Below are 17,602 nucleotides of genomic sequence, written 5' to 3'. Positions count from 1 at the left end.
ATGCATATGTGCATAATCCATGGACACAGACAATAATTCAGTGAAGGACTGATGGATGGGGTAAGATGTAGAGGGAGGTCATGGGGGCGGGGGATGTGGCAGATATCTGTAATACATTCAACAATAAAGATAATTTTTTAAAAAAGAATGTAGAGAAACAGATGATGCAGGAGATAATGAAGCAAGTAGAACCAATTAGTAGAAGGCAAGGATTTGGTCGAGCATGGAGTGTGACTGAGTGGAAGAGTGAAGGAAGACACAGTATGAGCATGAGTCTATTGGAGAAGGATCAGGTGTAATGAGGGAAAATATTGTACCCAAGCAATGGGGCAGCCCTTCAAAGATCTGACATTTTGGTGAAATCCAAAGCATGAAAGTCTTGTAGCACTAGGAACAGCCCAAGCCTTTACAAATCATAGAAGCCTGTCTTTCAAGAATCCCATACCACATGCCTGGCCACTTATAAAGATCACTCCAGGGAGCCGATTTAAAATGACTGGTCACTGAAATACTTGGTGAGAGTACAGAGTTTTACTTTACACATATGCAGCTGGGGACTTCCATGCTGTTCCATGCCGTAGCTCCCATCTCATGCATGAGACACAACATTTAGAAGAACTAGACTTCTAGAAACTCTCAGTTACTGGAGTGGCTGGACATGGTCCCATCACCTTCCACTTATGCACAAGTCCTCTCAAAGACTTAAGAAGCCCCTTGGACCAAAGACTATGTACGTTAGAGTGACAAGTAATGCCACATAGATCCGGCTGCTCAGCTTTCTTCAGTACATTTTAGAGCCTAAGCCTATGCAGAGTGGGTAGCTGCCAAGCCTGGAAATCTTCCAGCCTGCAGGACAGGCTCTTCTCACTCCCCCACTTACCAGCCAGCTGTGTGGGACTGGGGGCTCAGACCCTGCAATAGCAGAGGACATGGCAGACTCAGGCTTAATTAAAACCTGTCGCAGAATTTGGAGCACATCTTGCTCTGTTTATTACTGCTAGCACCTGGACCAGAGTTAGCAGGCCCCTGCCATCAGGTATTTTGCCTCAGATGCAAATCTGATAATTCCCTCTTCTCTTCCATTCCCTCTGTCACTCTAGGTTCCAGTCACACAGAAATGCTTTCCATTCCCCACCTCTGCCATGTCCCATAAGGCTCTGGCATGTGATGTTGCTTCCACTTCCCATACACATGGTGTCTGACACCCCTCTCCCATTGCTGCCAACTACTTACATCCTTCAGGGCCCAGCCAAACAATGCTCTTCCAAACAGGCTTTCTGCTTTACATTCTTGTACTTCCCACTTCTTTTATCCCACCCCTCATCACTGGCTATTACAACAACTTGTCTAGTTGCCTTCCTTCCCACAAGACTGTAAGCTCCATGCTTGTTAGTCTATATGTATGTCCCAGGCCTGGCCAACTGATGCTCAGGAAAGATTTTAGGAAGGCAGAGAGGCAGGGAGGCAAGCATTCTTTCTAATTCCTCACTTCCCTTATCTCTCCATGGTTTCTAAAAGCATTGAGAAACTCCCACTCAATTCCTACTGCCTTTCAAATGTCTATGAAGCTACATCCAGGTGTGGTCACTCACAGTTCGATCTGTCATTCTCCAGATATGAACCACCTGAGCAGATCTGCCCACTCTGGTCCACCCTGTCTAATGCTCACACTCACAGATTGCGGATCCCTGAAACATGTTTCAGTAGGAAACTTCAAAATCCTTCACTGTAAAATCTCCCTTTTTTTTAAAGGTATAAACATTTTAGCCTAGGATTCAGCACTCCCCGCAACTGGTTTCAAAACACTTTGCATCTACACTGACCCTATGCCAGAAAAACTGGGCCATTCATTGCCCTCCTCATGAAATTTATTATCGGCCTTTATGTACAAAGCAGTGTCTTCATCCCAAATACATTTTAGTAAAAGATCTAGACTTCTGACTTCTGCTTTTTGAGTTTAGGTGTGTGACCTGGATGGAAAAGAAAATAATGATAACACACTTATTTCATACACTGTGTTAAGCACTTTGTGTGCTACTTTAACTATTCTTTCCAGTTATTATTATTATTCCTATAATTCAGGTGAGAAAATTGAGGTATAAAGGGTCTAATTGTCAAGCCCAAGATACCTAACTTTTCTATGCCTCGGTTTCTTCATCTATAAATTGAGGATTATTGTGAATGTGGAGTAAAAGTAGCTAGCACAATGCCAGCACAAACTGAGCATGTTGCCTCCCTGCTTCTTCCTTTCTTAGTTGTTCTTTTCCTTTCTATGTATCTTTAATGCCCTGGCCCAATTTCTCTCCTTTTTAGTCAGGGCATAATAATTTTTACTAACTTTGGGCTCTTATAGAACAAAATCTTCAATATTACTGTTTGATGTTTTACATTCATAGCCTGATAGTTTTTCAATATGATTAGTATATTCATCTAGATTTACAGGGGTCTTCAAACTACGGCCCGCGGGCCACATGCGGCCCGCAGAGGAGTCTGATCCTGCTCGCCAGGTTTTTTGGACAGTGAGCGCAGCCGAGGTGTTACAGTAGGAATTAGTAGTTCATATAGTCCGGCCCTCCAGCTCTCTGAGGGACCGTGATCTGGCCCCCACTTTAAAAAGTTTGAAGACCCCTGAGAAGATCTTAAACCCCTTGGAAAGAAAAGAGGGTGATTGTTGGCCTAATATACCTCACAATGCTCAGTTAATTATTTTGTATTGACTTTTGAGTACTTATATTAACTGGCTATATACATATATGACTGTATACATATACTAGTATGTGCCATGTATTTATATATTTCACAACGGTAACTTTAAATCTTTTCCTCTTTTCTCAACCTTGACCCCTTCCTACCACCTCCCTGAGGCACCCCTCACACCACTTTATGAAGGAGGAAAAGCTATCAAATACGATTCCTCCACCAGACCTAGGAGCTCACCTACCTCTGCGTTCACCTAGTCCTCCTTTTTCCTCATACCTCCTAAGGAAACTCCTCCAGCTGATCTCTTGTCCCCCGTCTTCTCAGGGCTTTTGCTCAGCTCATGATCTGCTCCTTCTGTGGTGTTGTCACCTTCTTTCACCTGGAACATGCTCAAGTCCCTCTCCTGTTTGCACGTTTCCATCTGCCTGCCACCTTCCTCCCTCCCTTTAAGCCAAACTTCTCCAAAGAGAAGACTGCACCCTCACCCCCGACCTTCCCCACATGGCAACCCAGCTCTCATCATTCTTTCCAAAGTAAACAACCATCCCCCTTTGATGGTGAAATCAAGGGGTTCCTTTCAGTCATGACCTTATGGACTTAAGAATGCAAGGTCCATGAAGGCAGGGACCTTAATCTGTCTTGTTCATTTTGGGATCCCTATGCTCTCAGTGCACACAGGTTTATGATTACTGCTTGCTGACTGAATGGATCTTTCATTCTTCACAGTAAATTCTCCTTTTCCCATCAAAGGACATTTCATACCTTTCATACTCTGATTGCTTGGTTTTCTGTAATCCACTAGAAGTGTGGTTAGAGCAGGGACAGTGCCCTTGGTATTTCCATCACCTAATTCAGAACCTTAAATAGATTTCCAAAAATTATGTATTGACTGATGACTGGAAGGACGATAAGAACATTTATTATTTCCCAGCTTACCAAAAGCCAGGTGTGGTGATTGGATCATCAACCTTTGAAACAATGAGCAATTAATTCATGAAAGAATTAAGATAATTTGTTATTACTTAATTATTATTTAGACTTTGTTTTTTTCTCTCACCTAAATTACCTTGGTCTCCTCACTTTCTCATAAAGCTCCTCCAGCCAGGTTGCTTCTATTGCATTAGGACAAAGAAGTAAATGGTATAGATACCTGGCTTCTCCTGTATCCAGTCAGACAACCATTTGAAATGACAGTCACAGGTCCAGGGGTTCCCATGAAGGTAGAGGCTTTCCAGATCAGGCATATAGGAGGCCATGTCTTGAGGGAGGGAGCTCAGAAAGTTATCAGACAGGTATAGGTACTTAATAAAAGATGTTTTGAATATCTGGAGGTAGCGCAAAGAGACAAATGTATCTGGGTGGAGCTTAGTGAGCCTATTTCCTTCCAGGTGCACCAGTCGGAGAAAGGTGAATCCATAAAAAACCTCTGGATTTATAAACTCAATATTGTTGTGGTCCATATGCAACCGTGTTAAGCTCCTGAGGCCATAAAAAGTATCCTTCTGAAGTTTTCGGACTTTGTTATAGCTCATTTTTAAGACCTAAGAATAAAAAGAACATTTACTTTGCAAAGGGATGATCACAAAAGGGAAAAGCATATCAATAAAACATATCCTGAGATTAATATGATGCAGTGGGTGTTTCTTGTTTGAGTTTTAATTCAAGCAAATTAATTGCAAGTTAAATATGAAACCATCAAAGAAATTGAACACACAAACATTTGACTATACTAAGAAATTGTTGTTGAAATTTTAAGAAACCAGAAACACCAACTAGAAAGAATATATGCACCCCAATGTTCATAGCAGCACAATTTATAATAGATAAGATTTGGAAACAGCCCAAGTACCCATCAGCAGATGAGTGGATAAAAATGCTGTGGTGCATTTACACAATGGAATACTACACAGCTGTATAAAAGAAAGAACTCTTACAATTTACAACAGTATTATACTAAGTGAAATAAGCCAGTCAGAGAAAGGCAAGTATGGAGTGTATTATACTAAGTGAAGTGTATTATGCTGGGTGTATATACTAAGTGAAATAAGTCAGTCAGAGAAAGGCAAGTATGACATGATCTCATTCATATATGGAATCTAATGAACAAAATAAACCAATGAACAACATAGATCCAGAGATATAGAAGCGTGGAACAGACTCATGAATTTCAGAGAGAAGGCATGGTTTGGGGAATAGGTGGGGAGTAGTTAACCAGTGAATTTATACTCAGATTAAAGGCCTGATGCATGAATTCATGCATGGGTGGGGTCCCTCTGGGTGGCCTGCAGGAATCAGGTTGACTCACAGTCCAGTGCCACCTGCAGCTCCTACTTGCCACTCCCATTCATCCCAGCCCCACAGTGCCTTCTGTGGGCTCACACCCAAACAGTCCCGATAGGAAGAGGTTTGCACTGCCACACAGTGCTCGCCATCCATGAGCCCTGCATCTGGCACACTCCAAGGGGAGTGGCCTGCAGGATCTGGCTGAAACCAGCTCTCCAACATCCCCTGAGGGAGTCCAGGATTATGAGAGGGTGCAAGCCAGGCTGAGGGACCCCACTGGTGCACAATTGGGCTGGGGCAGGGCTGCAGGAGGGCCTCAGGGTATGTCTGGCCTATCTCCCTCAGTCCTGACCCCAGCAGCAAGCTAACCTACCAGTTGGAGCATCTGCCCCCTGATGGTCAGTGCACATCATAGTGAGCTGTTGAGCAGCCTTAGCATATCATTAGCATATTACGATTTGATTGATTGTTTGGTTTTTCTGCCGTTCTGTCTATTTGCATATTACCTTTTATTATATAGGATATGCCTAACCCATGGACACAGACAATGGAGTGGTCATAGCATGTGAGGGGTGGTGGGGAGAGGAGAGGGTCAATGTGGAAAAAAACACACACAAGAAACAAAGGGACATCTGTAATATTATCAATAATAAATATTAAAAAACACAATAAAACATATATAACAATAATATTGTGGTTATTTTTAAAAGATTCCTTAGCCTTGAGATATATATTGAAGTATTTGCAGATGAGAAATTATGATATCATGTATTTTGTACAAACAATGCAATGAAATGGAAAAGATATCTTCACTCATGTGAAGATATAGGGAAAACCATCTATATGTGTTGAAAACTGTTAAAACTTGATGATGCTACACTGGGTTCATTTTCTTATGCTACTTTTGCATATAATTGAAAACTTCCATGTTCAGATTTTGAAAAGTAGCTTGATATTTCATGTAAATTTAAGATTTCTTGAATCTGAATTTTTCATAAATATATTGATTTTATTTCTCACATTTATAATGGCTTTCTTTTTAATTAGTTTTTATTTTTAGTATTATTATTTTGTATTGTTGACTATTACACATGTCCCCCATTTCCTCTTCCTCTGCCTACCTTTGCCTCCCTTCATCCTGTCCCATTGCCCCCAGGCCTCTGTGTCCATGGACTAAGCATATATGCTTATATATTCTTTGAAAGATCTCTTCCTATAAATCATGGGATACATGATTCACTATGCCATAAAATTCTCTGGCTTTTCGTATAATCACAGAGTTATAGAAACATCTCCATTATATAATTTTAGAAAATTTTCATCAGCCCGAAGTAAAAATTGATTCTCTTTAGAAGTCATTTTGTGCATCCTCCTTGCCATAGTAAACCACTAATTTACTTTGTTTCTTTGTATTTGCTTGGTGTCAACATTTTAAAAAAAAAAATAGGATCAAAAGAATTGGAAAGAAAACAAGAAAAACCTAGAGTAAGTAAAAAGAAGGAAATAATAAAGATTAGAGCAGAAATAACTGACTTGGAGATTAAAAAAAATAAAAAACAATACAAAAGATCAATGAAACCAAGAGCTTGTTCTTTGAAAAGATAAAGAAGATTGATAAATTTTGAGCCAGACTCATCAAGATACAAAGAGAGAGGACCCAAATAATTAAAATCAGAAATGAAAGTGGTGAAGTAACAACACAAAGGATTATAAGAAAATACTATGAACAACTATATGCCAACAAGTTGGACAACCTGGATGAAATGGGATGAAATTCCTAGAAAAATACAATCTTCCAAAACTGAATCAGGAAGAATCAGAAAACACGAACAGGCCACTAACAATTGAGGAAATTAAAGCAGTAATAAAATAAAATAAAAAACTCCCAGCAAACAAAAACCCTAGTTCACATGGTCTCACAGAAGAGTTTTACCAAGCATTCAAAGAAGAACTAGCACCTATCCTCGTTAAATTATTATTTTTTAAATCCAAGAGGAAGGAACATTTCCAATCTCTTTTTATGAAACCAACATTACCCTTATTCCAAAACCATATAGACACTACAAAGAAAGAGAATTGCAGGCTAATATCCTGATGAATATAGATGTGAAAATCTTCAACAAAATATTAGCAAATCAGATCCAGAAATATTGTAAAAAGATCATACACCATGACCAAGTAGGATTTATTCCAGGAATGCAAGGTGGATATAATATTCACAAAACAATAAACATGATATGTCACATAAACAAATTGAAATACAAAAATTACATGATCATATCAATAGACCAAAAAAAAGCATCCAACAAAATTCAACCTCATTTTTGATAAAAACTCTCAACAAAGAATGAATAGAGGTATCATAATTCAACATAATAAATGCCATATGTGACAGCCAACGTTATACTCAATGGGCAAAAACTAAAACCATTTCTCCTAAGAACAGGAATAAGACAGGAATGTCTGCCTTCACCACTCTTATTCAGCACTAAAGCCCCGCTGCATGAAATTCATGCACTGGAAGGGGAGTGTCCTCAGCCCAGCCTGCGCCCTCTTGCAGTCCAGGACCCCTCACTCCTTACCGCCCACCTGCCCCCTGCTCCTTATCACTCAGCTCGCTGCTCCTTAGTGCTGCTGCAGAGTCAGAAGAGGCTCCCACCACCACCACTGTGCTTGCCAGCTATGAGCCTGGCTTCTGGCTGAGCGGCGCTCCCCCTGTGGGAGTGCACTGACCACCAGGGGATGGCTCCTACATTGAGCATCTTCCCCCTGGTGGTCAGTGTGTATCATAGTGACCGGTCATTCTGGTCGTTCTGCCATAACAGTCACTTAGGCTTTTGTTATATAAATAGTAATGGAAATGCTAGCCAAAGCAATCAGACAAGAAAACAAACAAACAAACAAAAACAAACAAACAAACATAAAAGCATCCAAATTGGAAAGTAGGGAGCAAAATTCTCATTATTCACAGATAAAATGATATTGTACATAGAAAACCCTAAAGACTCCACCAAATCACTGTTAGATTTACTAAAGGAGTTTGGCAGTGTAGCAGGATACAAATTGAAACAGAGAAATCTATGGAATTTTTATACACCAATAGTGAATTCTCATAAAGAGAAACCCAACAAATAATCCCATTTACCATAACAACAACAAAATTAACATGCCAAAAATGGTTTGGCTTAGTGGATGAAGCATCGGCCTGCGGACTGAAGGTTCCCAGGGTCAAGGGAATGTACATTGGTTGTGGGCACATCCCTGCTGGGGGATGTGCAGGAGGCAGCTGGTTGATGTTTCTCTCTCATTGATGTTCCTATTTTTCTATTCCTTTCCCTTCCTCTCTGTAAAAAATCAATAATATATATATGTATTTTAAAAAATTAACTAACCTATAAATAAACTTAACCAAAAAAATAAAGGACTTATACTTGGAAAACTACAAACGTTGAGGAAAAAGATAGAGGAAGATTTAAAAAAGTTGAAAAATATATTGCATTTATGGATTGGTAGAATCAACATCATCAATATGTCCAAACTACCCAAAGCAATCTACAGGTTAAATGCAATCCCCATTAAAATACCAACAGCATATTTCACAGACAAATACTCCGATGGGACAGAAAAGAAACCCCAGAAATCAACCTAAGCCATTATGCTTAATCAATATTTAACAAAGGAGGCAAGAACATACAATGGAGTCAAAATGGTCTCTTAAATAAATGGCATTGGAAAATTGGACAAGTAAATGCAAAAAAAAAAAAAAAAAAAAAAAAAAAAAAATGAAACCAGATCACCAACTTACACCATACATAAGAATAAACTCAAAATGGATAAAAGACTTACATGCAAGATGTGAAGATGTGAAACCATAAAAACCTAGAAGAAACCATAGGCAGCAAAATCTCTGGTAGTAATATGTTTACCAAACATTTCCTAGGGCCATGGTCGGCAAACTGCAGCTCACAAGCCACATGCAGCTCTTTGGCCCCTTGAGTGTGGCTCTTGCACAAAATACCACGGCCTGAGTGAGTTTATTTTGAAGAAGTGGCATTAGAAGAAGTTTAAGTTTAAAAAATTTGGCTCTCAAAAGAAATTTCAATCATTGTACTGTTGATATTTGGCTCTGTTGACTAATGAGTTTGTCAACCACTGTCCTAGGGCAAAGAAAACTAAGGAGTAAATAAACAAATGGGACTACATCAAAATAAAAAGCTTCTGTACAGCAAAAGAGACCATCAACAAAATGAAAAGGGAGAACATATTTGACAATGACACATCTGATAAAAGGTTAATATCCAAAATATATAAGGAATTCATACAACTTAACAAAAAGAAAGACAAACAATCCAATTTAAAAAAGGACAAAAGATCTAAGTAGATACTTCTTCAAAGTGGACATACAGATGGCCAGGAAACATGAAAAATGCTCAGTCACTGATCATCAGAAAGATGCAAGTTAAAATGACAATGAGGTATTACTTCACACCTGTTAGAATGGGTACCATCAACAAATCAGAAATGGTAAGTGCTGGGGAGGTTGTGGATAAAAGGGAACCCTAGTACATTGCTGGTTGGAATGTAGACTGGTGTAGCCATTATGGAAAACAGTATAGAGTTTCCTTAAAAAATTAAATATGGAACTGCCATTTGACTCGCTTCTGGAAATATATCCTAAGAAAGAATGTATGTACCCCTATATTCATAGCAGTTCAATTTACAATAGCTAAGATCTGAAAATGGCCCATGTGCCCATTAGTAGATGAGTGGATACAAAAGCAAAGATGGCTGCACCACAGCTGAGGCCAAGTTCCCATAAGAAGCCTTAATGAGCAATCAGCAGGGTTTTAAGGCTATACCCTCCTCCCATGGGGCTTGACAGGGGACCTAACCCACACCCCTGCCCTGGCATCAGGTTGGGTACCTCAGGCTGTACCCCCTGCCCTGGTGCCAGGCCAGGGAACTGAAGGGGCTTGATGGGGGACCTCTAGGTGCACTTTCTGTCCTGGTGCTGGGCTAGGAGACCCCAGGCTGCTCCCTCCACCCCAGTACCAGGCTAAGGGACCTCAGGCCATGCCCCCACCAGGTGGGGCTTGACAGGGGACCTCAGGCTGTGACCCCCACCCTGGCACCAGGCCGGGGAACCTCAGACTGCACCCTCTACCTGGCAAGGCTTGACAGGGGACCCCAGGCCGTGCCCCACTGCCTGGCTGGGCTTGAGAGGGGACCTCAGGCTGTGCTCCCTACCCAACAGGGCTTGATGGGGAACCTCAAGGTGCACCCCCAATTCTGGGTTGGGGAAACTCAGGAGCTACCCCCTGGTGGTCAGTGCACTTTCTCTCCTGCTTCCACGGCAGCACTAAGGATGTTCAACTATCAACTTAGGCCTGTTCCCTACCAAGGGCTCCCGGGTTGCAAGAGGGCACAGAACGGGTCTAAGCTGGCAGGTGGACACCCCTCAGAGGTCCCGGACTGCGAGAGGGCACAGGCCAGGCTGAGGGGACTCCCCCACATTGAGTGCACAAGTTTTCATGCACTGGGCCTCTACTGTAGCAATAAAAAAATAAGGATCTCTTACCCTTGGAGACAGCCTGGAGGAGCCTGGAGAGTATCATGCTAAGTGAAATAAACCAGTCAGAGAAAGACAAGTATCATTCATAAGTGAATATAATAAACAAAATAAACTGGTGAACAAAATAGATCTAGAGACATAGATGAGTGGAGCAGACTGTGTATCTGTAATCTCAGAGGGAAGGTAGGGGATGGAGCATGGGTGGAAAGAGACCAAACAAAGAACTTGTATGTACAATATATATGCATAAGTCATGGACACAGACAATAGGGGGATAAAGACCTGGTGTAGGAGGTGGGGACAGGCTGAAAGGGGTGAATGGGAGAAAAAGGGGGCCATATGTAATGATTTCAACAAGAAAGTTTAAAAAAATAATAATAAAGAAAAACAATATAAAATAAATGGGATCAACAACATGTGGTCTTTTGTGTCTAGCTTTTATTTTGAATTTGCCTGATATTTTTAAGACCCATGCATGTTTACCATCCATCAGCCCTTCATTTCTTTTTATTGCTGAATAGTATTTCATTACATACATGTAACATATTTGTTTATCCATCTATCAGTTTATAAACATTTGGGGAGTTTTTTATTTTTTGGTTATTATGAGTAAATTGATTTTTAACTGATTTTGAATTAAATAATTTTTGAATAGGTCAATTGTGTGTGGGAATTCTTCAATTTCTTCTCCAATTATTAAACATATTTTCTCTACAAAAAAAAAGCTAGTAAAAACAATGGTTTCTCATAATTTTTCCTGATTGGACATCATTTTTGTTGAGGGTACTTTTCTGGAATATCAAGTTCCCTAATAAGCAAATACAAACTAAATTGGAAGCATAAGCTCAAACTCAGTGGCCCTCAATATCTGTTCAAGACCTGGTGGCTAGTATATATGTTGGAGAACTTAATGAAGCATATGTATGCAATATAGTCCTCTGAACACATATCCTATCTCATAAAGGGGGAATATGCTAATTGACCTTCATGCTGTTGCAAAGATGGTGGCACACACAGCCAATAAGGAGGGAATATGCTAATTGACTACCTCATTCTCAAAGATGGCGGTGCCTACAACCAATAACGAGGGAATATATTAATTGACTGCCAGGTTCTCAAATATGGTAGCATACACAGCCACAAGATAGCAGTGCCCAGTCCCCTCAGCCCCAAACCCAGCCCGGCCACTCCACATGCCTGCCTCGGGAGTCCCCCATTCCCCTCAGCCCCCCAGCTGCCAAGGGCCAGACCAAGGCACAGGCAAGCCTCGGATAGTGGCTTGCCCATCCGCCCAGGGCTGCCCGAGGCTCAGGTAACCAGGGCAGGCCAATGCACTTTGACATTCTCTTATGATGTCTACTTCTAATTTACAGAATGTTGGTTTTGGAATGCAGTAGGAACAGGCAGTTTTTGGAGGAACATCTTACCTCTCTAACCTGCCCCTTTCCCACCTGGTCTCACCTGCAAGGACTGCAAATCTGAGAAGGTCTTATCCGGGATTGTGTGAATACCATTGCTGTGCAGCATCAGTAACTCCAGCTTATTCAGGCCAGAAAAATCTGTTTCTGTCAGTCTGACCAAGCTGTTGTACCTGAAATACAAATGGCATTCTAGGCATAAGCTAAGCCTGTCAACTCAAGTTCAAATGTCAAAGCAAGAGCCAACATATGCATGCACGTGCACACACACACTAACACACACACACACACACACACACACACACACACACGCCTCTCTTGTAGCACTGGTGCTCTAAGAAGATAACACAGTGCTTGAAATATTGAAATTCATCAGATGCCACAGAAGGTCTACCCTCTACCAACCCTTGCAGTTACAATCACCTTATTCATATTCCCGGAACATGCCACATTCCTTTTAATTTCAAACCTCTAGGTGTATGCTGCTCCTTCAGGTTGGAATGCCATAACTCACCTCCCACCCCTTTATGAACACTTTTAAGACACCTCTCCCCGCCCCCCAGCACATTCTTTTACCACATGTTCCCCTCACTCTTCCAGGTGGAATTCACCATTATAAAGTAGTTACTAAGAAACCTGGGCTCTGAAGCCAAATGGTTTGGTTGTGATTATGAACTCAGGGAGTTGGTATCCTTATGAATTCAAGAGCATCCCTGAATAAAATCAGTAATCTTTCTGTGCCTCAGTCTGCTCATTTGTAAAATGCAAATAGTAGGACCTACTCCAAAGTGGTTAGGAATATTAAATGAGCCTAGCCTGTGTGGCTTAGTGGTTGAGTGTTGACCTATGAAGTAGGAAGTCACAGTTTTGATTTCCTGTCAGGCACATGATAGGGTAATGGGTTCTATCCAGTGTAGGGCATGAAAGAGGCAGCTGACTAATAATTTTCTCATCATTGATGTATCTCTCTCCCTCTCCCTCTCTGAAATCAATAAAAACATATTTTTAAAAAAGAATGGCACTTTATAAACTTTACAAAAAAGATTAAATGAATGAATACAGGAAGAGTGCTTAGCTCAATGCCTGGGTATAGAAAGCATACAATTAATGGCAGCTATTATTGTCAGTGATTGCTCCTAAATCCCTTTGCTGTATTATGGTTCTTATTAAGTTATACTAAATGTACATCTGTCTTCTCCCTTTAACTATAGTTTCTAGCCCTGGCTCAGTTGAACACGGTCCAACCAAAAGGTTGTTGATTTGAATCCTGGTCAGAGCACATGCCCAGGTAGTGGGCTTGATCCCTGGTAACAGGCATGCAGGAGGCAGCCAATGGAGGTTGAGCTCTCACATTAATGTTTCTCTCTCTCTCTTTCTCTCTCTAAAAATCAGCAAACTATTAAAAATACCCCCCACCCCCCAAAAAAAATCTATGGCTTTTAGGAGTAAATATATATTTTGTTCATTGAATGCCTGGTACCATCCATTGTGTTTGGCACACAGTAGATGCTCACTAATGTCAAATAAATTATATTAAGTATGAGTACACATATTTTCATTTAGCTGTTTATGGATTTTAAAATTATAGCCACCTTTTGGTAGATGTAATTAGGTATGGATTTTTAAAAGCATTTGAAATAAATCAGCTTGTATAGAAAAAAACCCAAAGGCCTTCAAAAAAGGATCTAACCTATGTTTCACACATATCTTTTATATATAGGACACTCCTAGCTGTCCTGTTATCTCTTACTGATATATTATAACCCTAATTCTATTTTTATTATTTATCTTTACTGTTGAAAGTATTATAGTGTCCCCCCCCCCTTTTTTTTTCCTCCACTGACCCCTCCACTGCACCCCTGGCCTTCACCACACTACTGTCTGTGTCCATGGCTCATGCACATGTGCATATATGTTCTTCCATTAACCTCTCCCCACCCACCTCCATCTTCCCTCTGAGATTCGTCAGGTCATAACCCTAATTCTTAACAAGAGCAATATTATTTTCTAGCACAAATGTAGCTAAAATGAAGCTTTTCTATAGCCATGGGCCTTTAAACCTACCAAGAGTCACTTCAGGCTCTAGAACTTCCTCCTAATAAAAGCTTACGAGTTAAATTTCCTTATTGGCCTAGCAAACTTAGAATCCTCAAGCAATCATTTCAGAAGAGAAATATTATTATTACAATTGTGGTTAATCTCCCAAAGTCCTGGGGGACAATCCCTCCTTGAGAAGGGGACAGGACGAGGGCCCCCACACACCCTAAGTTGATACGTTCCACATTGGGCGGGATGCTGTCTGGGATGACGGTCAGGTACCGAAACGTGCAGTGCACCTCCGTGGGCAAATAGCAGGCACAGCGGCGAGGACAGGCGCTGCCCCCGGGCGTGGCCACCAGGCAGATCACGGCGAAGGGAACCAGCAAGCAGGTGATTCCTCTGCCTTTCACTTTCATTCTGAAAAACAGCACAGCTCGGAGTTGTAACTATGGTTTGAGCAAAGGCCCCATACAATCACACAAAGGGGCTGTGGTACCCTCAGAGGACTTCCTGAAGGGTCCTAAGTGGCCAGTTCTGTTTGCAGCTGTTACGGTGAAACTCAGTCTGTCCAAAAGCCACTTAGAGCCTTGTGATCATGTGGAGCCTCCCATGGAGCCTTGTGATCATGTGGGTTTTACAGCTGTGAAAATTCCTTTGTAGCTTTCCGTTGTTCAAAAATGCAGCAACCCCTATTAATTAGGGATGCACTGAAAAAAGAAAATTAACACCAGACTAAAGATATTGTGACAACTGAAGTACATAAGGCTTAGTTTCCTGTTTCTATATTAGCTTTTTGGACTAACTTTAAAATCTGGTCATAAAACTAATACATGAGTTTGATAGAACATTTGGAAGCTATAAAGAAGTAAAAAAAAAAAAAATTTAAATTAAAATTACTGCGCTGGCTGGTTTGGCTCAATAGATAGAACATCAGCCCGAGGACTGAAGGGTCTTGGGTTCAATTCTGGTCAAGAATAGGTACCTTGCTTGCAGGCTCGATCTTGGGGTGCATGTGGGATGTAAACAATCAATGTGTCTCTTTCACATTGATATTTCTCTCTATCTCTCCCACTCTCTTCCACTCTCTCTAAAAATTAATGGAAAAATATCCCTGGGTTAAGATAAAAAAAATTTTTTTATTACTTATATTCCCACCACCCAAATATAATCATTAACATTTTGCTGAATACCCTCCAGCCTTGTATATATACTAGTGGCCCAGTGCATGAATTCGTGCTCAGGGTGGTTGGAATATTGGGCTGAAACCTGCAGTCCAATGTCACCTACTGCTCCTACCTGCCGCTCCTGCTCATCCCAGCCCCACTGTGCCTGCTGCGGGCTTGAGCCCAATCAGTCCCAATCGGGAGAGGCTCATACTGCAGCAGCAGTGCTTGCCAGCCATGAGCCCTGTGTCTGGCGCCCTCACTGGTGCACGATCAGGCCAGGGAGGGACCATCGGAGGGCTCCAGAGCATGTCCAGCCCATCTAGCTCAGTCCTGATTGGTGGGACCCTAGCAGCAAGCTAACTTACCAGTCAGAGAATCTGCCCCCTGGTGGTCAGTGCACATCATAGTGAGCTGTTGAGCAGCCTTAGCATATTATGCTTTGATTGGTTGTTCAGTTGTTCTGCCTTTTGGTCTATTTGCATATTACACTGTTATTATATAGGATTGTGTGTATGTTCCCATGTATGTGTGTGTATCAAACTAAATTTTGTAACATTTTTATCATTAAATGTATAATAAAGTTGGAGCAAAAGTAGTTTTACAGTTGTGCATATGTGAAATAAAGTTTATTCTTGCATTCTCATTTATTAATTATTGTACTATTTTCTATATGAACAACAGTAAACCTACTTTTGCCCCATCTTGTATTGTATTTTCACTTTATTAAGCCTCCCTCAAGAACATTTTTATAACATGTAATAATCCACTGGAACGGTAAATAAATCTATTTCTAATGTGTCCTTAAACCTTGCTAAAAAAGGCACATTGCACATTGCCAAATAATGACCATAAGCAATAGCGGCTGGCTGGGTGGGCGTGAGGCTGGCCCAGGCACTGCGGTGGCCATGCTGGCCCCGAAGGCATGATGCTGTCTGCTTTTGCTCTGCTTAGAACACCCCTCTGCTATTTCCGTGGTCCATTCTCCTCCGCATGTAAGCCGTGGAGTGGGGGAGCATCACCAGGGAAGAAACATGCTCAGCTCGTTGGAAAATGTTATCTGTTACCCACATGTGGGCCAGCCCAAGAATCCAAACCTTATTTTCTCCTGAAATTCAAAACATCGAGGATTGCAATAAAATCTTTTTAATGCTTTTCTAAGAAATGTGATCTTCTCATTTTAAAATATCAGCATTCCTTAGAATAGAATTATTTCTTTTGGATTCTACCAGCAAATATCCTTTAGCCATAAACTATGCAAGAAACAACGTGGATGTTACCTTACTTTATCTTCCTATAGATGTAAAGATAATGGAATCAGTAGAATGAAACCCAAATTAAAATTTAATGTAGGACTAATATCACCACCACTTTTGTCACTGGGACCATCTGGTTATAATACTGATAAGCAACTGTTTCTTATTGGAGACATTTCCATCTTCTTTTCCTTAGATGAACACAGGAAGGAACGGCAGGAGGCAAGAAAACAGAAGTGGGTGTGTTCACATACAAGCTACTTCAAAAAGACTCAAAATCCTAAGAGAACATGGCTTGTGGACCCACAAACTTCAACCTGACGATGTAGGTAATGAAACTGAATTGGACAGTACCTGAGTCTTCTTTTCTGGTCCTGAATCCTCTCCTGTCACAGGCGTTGACAGAAAATCTTCGCGGGAAATGGAGAATTGTGTCCAAACCTGAGGGAGGTTTGGTCCCAAGTGAAGAGTGGCTTCAACTTTCTGGCTGGCAGCTCAGGAGCAACGCTCTGGACGGACCTGCAGGCGCTCCTGCACTTCAGAGTCTGCACCGCTTCCGAGGATAACTTGTTACAGAAACAAAAGGCAGGGGAAGTGCTTTTTGAAAGTCCTTGCTCCTCCCTCAGCACTGTGTGCTTTAATTCTCCTTAAAGCTGCCACTTAAAATATAACTAATTCTATCACTCCATTTTACCCCTAGGTCCCAGAAGTCTCTTCTTAATTCACTTTTTTTTTTATAAACCTGTCATCTGTGAAGCAATAAGGGTTTCCACCTACTGATGAATCTTTCCTCAAAGCGTGCCTTTTGCAGGGCATCAGTCACTTGAAAAAGTGACTCTGCCCACTTTTCTTTAATCCTCCTCAGTCTTCAGTGCTTCTTCCCTTCCCCACCGACCCTCACAGCTCCCACCCCAGGGGCAGCACACTCCGTGCATCCCCACGCCCAGACCCTCGCAGACCTGTCGCCTTCCCGGAAAGGAGTGGCCGAGCCTCTCACCTCCGCACCGGGCACCGGGCACCGGAAGGCGCGCTGTCCGCCGTGTGCGCCCGCTGCCTGGGTCGCAGGGACCTTCCCGGGAGGGAAAGAGGCGGGCTGGAGGGGTGCTCTGGCTGATTTGTCTGCAGACTCCGCCAAGGCTCCTTGGCGCAGGGGTGAATAATGAGTGATGA

The 17,602-nt window shown here is 41.6% G+C and overlaps 2 protein-coding genes across 2 annotated transcripts in view; both read right to left on the bottom strand.

Moving 5' to 3' along the window:
• The window catches only part of IGSF10 (immunoglobulin superfamily member 10), a gene marked incomplete at its 5' end in the record, with an annotated part of 28,761 nt that extends 14,332 nt beyond the window's left edge, over window positions 1–14,429 (bottom strand). Inside the window, 3 exons of the mRNA XM_084875883.1 lie at window positions 3,851–4,241; window positions 12,017–12,146; window positions 14,236–14,429. Of these exons, the coding sequence (XP_084732009.1) occupies window positions 3,851–4,241; window positions 12,017–12,146; window positions 14,236–14,429 (715 nt within the window). The remainder of the gene's footprint in view (window positions 1–3,850; window positions 4,242–12,016; window positions 12,147–14,235) is intronic.
• Window positions 1–17,602, bottom strand: part of P2RY13 (purinergic receptor P2Y13) — a 403,762-nt gene that overhangs the window by 131,504 nt on the left and 254,656 nt on the right. The gene's annotated exons all lie outside the window — the stretch shown is intronic.

This window comes from Pipistrellus hanaki, assembly GCF_964339955.1.
Source record: "Pipistrellus hanaki genome assembly, chromosome: 2".
In the NCBI taxonomy this organism is placed as follows: Eukaryota; Metazoa; Chordata; class Mammalia; order Chiroptera; family Vespertilionidae; genus Pipistrellus; species Pipistrellus hanaki.
The sequence above is the reverse complement of the archived record's forward strand: the minus strand, read 5'-3'. Positions and strand labels throughout refer to the sequence as shown.